The 5,584-nt window shown below is 53.3% G+C and overlaps 1 protein-coding gene across 1 annotated transcript; it reads right to left on the bottom strand.

Moving 5' to 3' along the window:
* Positions 1 to 2,006: 2,006 nt before the first annotated feature.
* LOC125684270 (uncharacterized) lies at positions 2,007 to 4,265 on the bottom strand. Its single transcript, XM_048926293.1, is given in 6 exon segments — positions 2,007 to 2,509; positions 2,511 to 2,555; positions 3,008 to 3,047; positions 3,049 to 3,217; positions 3,482 to 3,494; positions 4,113 to 4,265. Coding segments are annotated over 6 exon segments (723 nt in total). The 3' UTR covers positions 2,007 to 2,206.
* Positions 4,266 to 5,584: the final 1,319 nt, after the last annotated feature.

Here is a 5,584-nt window from a genome sequence, read left to right as displayed (position 1 = left end):
GCGGGGTGACCTCATTGCAGCCTATCAGTACCTGAAGGGAACCTACACCCAGGAGGGGAGTAAACTCTTCCAAAGGGCTGACAACAGCAGGACTAGGGGAAATGGATCCAAGTTGAAGGAGGGAAGATTTAGGTTGGATGTTAGGGGGAAGTTCTTTACTAGGAGAGTGGTTAGGCCCTGGAACGGGCTGCCCAGTGAGGTTGTGGATGCCCCATCCTAGGACGTGTTCAAGGCCAGGTTGGACGGGGTCCTGGGCAACCTGATCTGAATGTGGATGTTTGGTGGCCCTGCCAGGCAGGGGGGTTGGAACTGCATGATCCTTGAGGTCCCTTCCAACCCGGGTGATTCTGTGATTCTGTGATTCTGTGATTCAAGGTTCACACGTGCTTACGCTGCGGCCTCTGCAGAAACACGCTGCCTTTGTGCTCCTGGCTCCTCAGGGCTCTTTTTCATCACCTCCTGGGCACAGCGCAATAGCTTTTCTTGTACAAGTCTATGACCTATGTACATTCCTCCACCCCAAAATAAAGTCTGACACAGAGTTGTGGTGCAGAGATTGGATGCAAAGCACAGCCAAGAAACATGCTCTGAAATGTGAAAGAATGCTTCTAGCAAGGAACGAGATCATGCAAAGAAAGGAGCAGGAAAGACAACCAACCAACAGATAGGAAACAAAGACAATGAAAGCAAAGCAAAAAGGCTCGCTGCAGGACAACCAAAAAGGCAAAACAAAACAAAGAAGGAAAACAAAGCAAAGCAAAACAAGGTCGAGAGGTACAAGAGGAAAGCCAGTGAATTCAATACACGATCATGGCAAAGCAAAGAATCCAAGCAAAGGAAACTGATAAAAACGCTCACCAATGCATAGCAATGGAAAGAAAGAACGAAAATTTAAAAGCAATGCAGGGCCAAGATACTAACGCAAAACCAAAGAGCAAACCAAAGCCAAGCAAAACCAGGAAAAAGAAAAGAAAGAGCAAGTACTAAAAAGCCAAGGAAAGCAAAGCAAAATCACCTGAAAACCTCGCAAACAGAAGGGAATGTGTTTAGGAAAGGAAAAAGGACTTCAAAGAACAGAAACAGAAGGGAGAAGAAAATCAACAAAACTGGAAAAAAAACAATGCATTGCAATGCAGAAGGAGCAGGAAATCAAGACAGAAGCAACAGAAAAACAACAAGGAAAACAGAGTAAACCAACATCAACCTATGCAGCAGCAGCTGCAGCAGGAATGTGAAACAGCAAAGGATCACAAGAATCACAGAATGGCCACAGTTGGGACCTCAAGGATCACGAATCCCCAACCCCCTGCCACATACAGGGCCACCAACCTCCCCATTTCATACCAGACCAGGCTGCCCAGGGCCCCATCCAACTGGCCTTGAACACCTCCAGGGATGGATGGGGCATCACAGCCTCTCTAGGCAGCTGTTCCAGCACATCACCACTCTCATAGCAAAGAATTTCCCTCTGACATCCAACCTCAATCTCCCCTCCCTCGACTCCAAACCATTTCCCCTTGTCCTGCTGTTATCTCCCCTTGCACAGAGCTGACTCCCCTCCTGTCTGTAGGCTCCCTTCAGGCACTGCAGGCTGCACTGAGGTCACCCCGCAGCTTTCTCTTCTGCAGGCCGAACAAGCCCAGCTCCCTCAGCCTGTCTTCGTAAGGGAGCTGCTCCCGTCCCCTTCTCATCTCTCTGGCTCCTCTGGCCCCTCTCCAACAGCTCCCTGTCCTTCTTGCACTGGAGCTCCAGACCTGGACGCAGCCTCCAGATGGGGCCTCACAAGAGCAGAGTTGGGAGCACGGGGGGACAATCACCTCCCTGTCCCTGCTGGCCACTCCTCTTCTTCTGGCCCTTTCCTGAGCCCCAAGGCCACCCATTGGGAAGACCAACAAGGAAACGGGGGAAAACCAGCAGAATTTCAGGGGAGGGCCGACTGGTTCATCGCCCCACAATTGCCAGCCCAAGCAAGGGACTTTTCGACCAGCTACGGAAAGAGGCAGCACTGTTTTAAAAGGTTGGTTTCACTTTTATTCAATACAGAAGGATTTGGGTTGCATTTATCAACACAGCCCAAAACAAAACCCCAGTGTCCAGGATGTCTGCTTAGCAATGAGTCATTCAGCCTCCAGGCAGACACAAGAAGCCTGATCCTATGGCCACGTCACCTCCTCTCTCTCCAGGCCCGGCGAGCCGTATTTCAATCTCATACTAGACTGGCTCTGGCCCTGAAGAGACACATGCTGAAGGAACGCAGCATCACCATCTCTTGCCATAGCTGAAGTCCTGCCTCTGGCAAGCCCTCTTTGCTTGGAACGCAGCACAAGCCCTTCCCTTCCAGGTGCCTCAGTCCCTCTGCACTGTCTGTGAAAACCAGGCAACTCAGTCCGCTGCCCTTGGTGCCACCTCCGAGGAAGCATTCCAGCTGATTCGTGTCCTGTGGGCCTGCTCGGTTCTTTTTGCTCTCCTTCTTGGCTTCCTTCCTCAGCCGAGCAGCACTTGCCTTGGGGTTTCTTCACTGTCTCCCAAGTCTGAGTCCCAAGACTGTGCCAGTCCTACAAGAATCAAGGCAGAAACGGTCAGGGAACCTTCACAGGTAACAAGTGGCTGACAGCTCGCGTGGGGAGCTCAAGTAACCCGCCTGGGCAGCTTTGGCTGCCAGCACTGCAAACCGCCTTCCTGCCATCAGGGCACGCCAGAAACTCCACCTCTATCTCCTGCCCAAAAGTCCCACACAAACCAGAACCCAAAGCCATCTCCTGCAAGGCAGCGCCTGCACAGGGCTTGGACACTGCCTGGCAGCACACACAGCACAGCAGCAGCAGCAGCAGATGAGCAGCACCCCAAGGCTCCTGGCGTGCATCAGGAACACGCGCACATGGAAGGGAGGGCAGGACAAACGACGGCACTCTCAGCAGTGCCGGGCACAGCACCGTAGGCCACAGCTGCAGATTGTTCCCTCCTTGCCCCTTGACTGTGCCTATCAGCCTCAGAGAGCACAACTTACTGGCTTATGGCACCTGGAAACTGGCATGATTGCAGCTAACGCAGAGAACCTGCAAAGTGTCCCCACAGAAGAGATGGTGGCGCAGCACATTCTCTGCCAGCGTGGGCTCAGGGATCTCAGCTGAGGAGAAATGCCCTTCAGCAGCCACACAGCAGGCAGCCTGCACAAAACCTGCAGCTGCACCATCTTTTCCACCTGCCGAGGACAAGACTCCTCAAGCTTGAGCACTGCTCCACTTGCAGGCGAGGGGAGCAGGAGCTGAAAAGGACAGGAGGACATAAAATAAGGGCAAAGCTTAACAGAAAGCAGACATGCTGCAGACAGTGCCACCAGCTGTGTTTGAACAGCACTGCCTTAGCACACGCTCACAGTAAGGCACACCTACCTTGCAAGGGCCGCGCAGGAAGGTTGTGACACAGACACCCATTGCTCGATAGCTCCCCTGAGTCCCAACTCCATTTCTCAGCCACTCACATTCCTCGATGTTCTGCAACAGAAAAGTCACAAGACAGAAGTTCAATTCATTGCAGACGTCCTCAAACCTCCCTTCTCACAGCAGTTGCACTCATTTCTCTGCATGAGAACTTGGGGAGGGCTTACCGAGTGAGCAGCATGTACTGCCAGTTGGCAGCAGCAACCTATGCCTAACTCTAAACTCCTAACAGTAACCTATACCTAACTCTACACTCCTAACAGCAACCTATGCCTAACTCTACATTCCTAACAGTAACCTATGCCTAACTCTAAACTCCTAACAGTAACCTATGCCTAACTCTAAACTCCTAACAGTAACCTATGCCTATCGCTAAAACTAAACTTAACACTAAAACTAAGCTAACAGTGAAATCAACAACCAAACCCAGAAGTGGGACCTAACTCCTACAGGGGGAAGATGGAACTGGGGGCCCGCAGAACCGCAGAGGAGCAACAAGGTGGAGGAGGAGCAGATGTTAGCAAGGCCACCCAGCTAATGCCGGGGGCGGGGGCCGCGCAGCAGGTAAGGGGCCGAGCGCCCGGACCAGCGATGGCGGAGCTGTGACCGCGCCAACACAGGGCCTGGCATGGTGGTGTGGTGCCAGGCCAGCTGTGCTGCAGGCGGATCCACCTCCATGGGTTCCTCTGGAGGCGGATCCACCTCCATGGGCTTCTCTGGAGGCGGATCCACCTCCATGGGCTCCCCATGGTCGCTCACAGCGCTGGCCCGGGCGCGATGGAACCGGGCTCCCTTCCTCCTCTCCCTCCTCTGCCTGATGGTCATGGTGGGCCCCCTCCTCCTCTTCGGTTCTGGGGCCCCCAGCTCCCTCTTCCCATTTAAAACCACTCTCTCCTCCTCCTCTCTCGCTCTCTTCGTGCTGGACATGGCTGCCACCTGCCCAGCACTCTCAGAGACGAGTGCGCCGGGTGGGGCGGCAGTGACCAAGGTGACGGCTGTGACATGGGGAAGGTTCCACAATGGCACCTGTGCTGCTGCTGGGAGTGGCGTTCTGCACAGGATGAGGAGGGGGCTGCAGGGCACGGGACGGCGGCTAGAAGGCGCTCCCTGTGCCCAGCGGGCAGCCCTTCTCTCCAGCGAGACACAGGGCACAGAGGAGCCGAACCTGAGGAAGGGTTTTCTCTGTACAATGATACAGAATGCAAGCTGTTAAAATAGAAGTTATGTATCCCAGAATTTACCATCAAAAAAACCAGTTTTTATGCATCGGAAAACGTTTTGCTCATTTTCAGACTGCACAGAGAATCCACAGCTTGGAGTGGATTCTGGCCCTAGAATACGCACCAGCTGCTGATGGGGGTCTGCGGGTGTGGGTGGAGGTGGTCTGGAAGGCCTGGGGGGTCGAGAAGGTCTGCAGCTTCCACTGGTGAGAAGAGGGGAATCACTGCCACTAACAGTCTTGTTTTCATTTGAAGCAGCATCTTCAGAGCTGTCCAGGCCCTTTGGGTTAGTCCTCTGTAGGAAAAGACAGAAAGGAGAACGATACACACAGATTCTCCCCCTAAGCTCAGTTCTGGATATCGCCAGGGAATTAGCACTAACCGTCAAGGTTTTGACCAGGAGCGATGAATTAATCATCAGCATCTCAACTTTTCAAGCCCTTCACTTCAATAGCTGCCTTCATTCACTCGGCACTGTGCAGTTACACCTAGCAGTGCAGCAGTCTGATACATTTTACCTGGACCTGAGCAAGGCCTTTGACATGGTCCCCCACCACATCCTCATCTCCAAATTGGAGGGAAGTGGATTTGATGGGTGGACGACCCGATGGATAAGCAATTGGTTGAAAGGCCGCAGACAGAGGGTGGTGGTCAATGGCTCTATGTCCAGGTGGAGGCCGGTAACAAGTGGTGTCCCCCAAGGGTCTGTCTTGGGACCGGTGCTCTTTAACATCTTTATTAATGACATCGATGAGGGAATTGAGTGCACCCTCAGCAAGTTTGCTGACGACACCAAGCTGAGTGGTGCGGTTGATACGGTGGAAGGAAGGGATGCCATTCAGAGGGACCTCGACAGGCTGGAGGGCTGGGCTCAGGTGAACCTGATGAGGTTCAACACGGCAAAGTGCAGGGTTTTGCATTTGG

The sequence above is a fragment of the Lagopus muta genome, chromosome 24 (assembly GCF_023343835.1).
Source record: "Lagopus muta isolate bLagMut1 chromosome 24, bLagMut1 primary, whole genome shotgun sequence".
In the NCBI taxonomy this organism is placed as follows: Eukaryota; Metazoa; Chordata; class Aves; order Galliformes; family Phasianidae; genus Lagopus; species Lagopus muta.
Note: the sequence above shows the minus strand (reverse complement) of the source record. Positions and strands in the feature narration are given on the sequence as shown.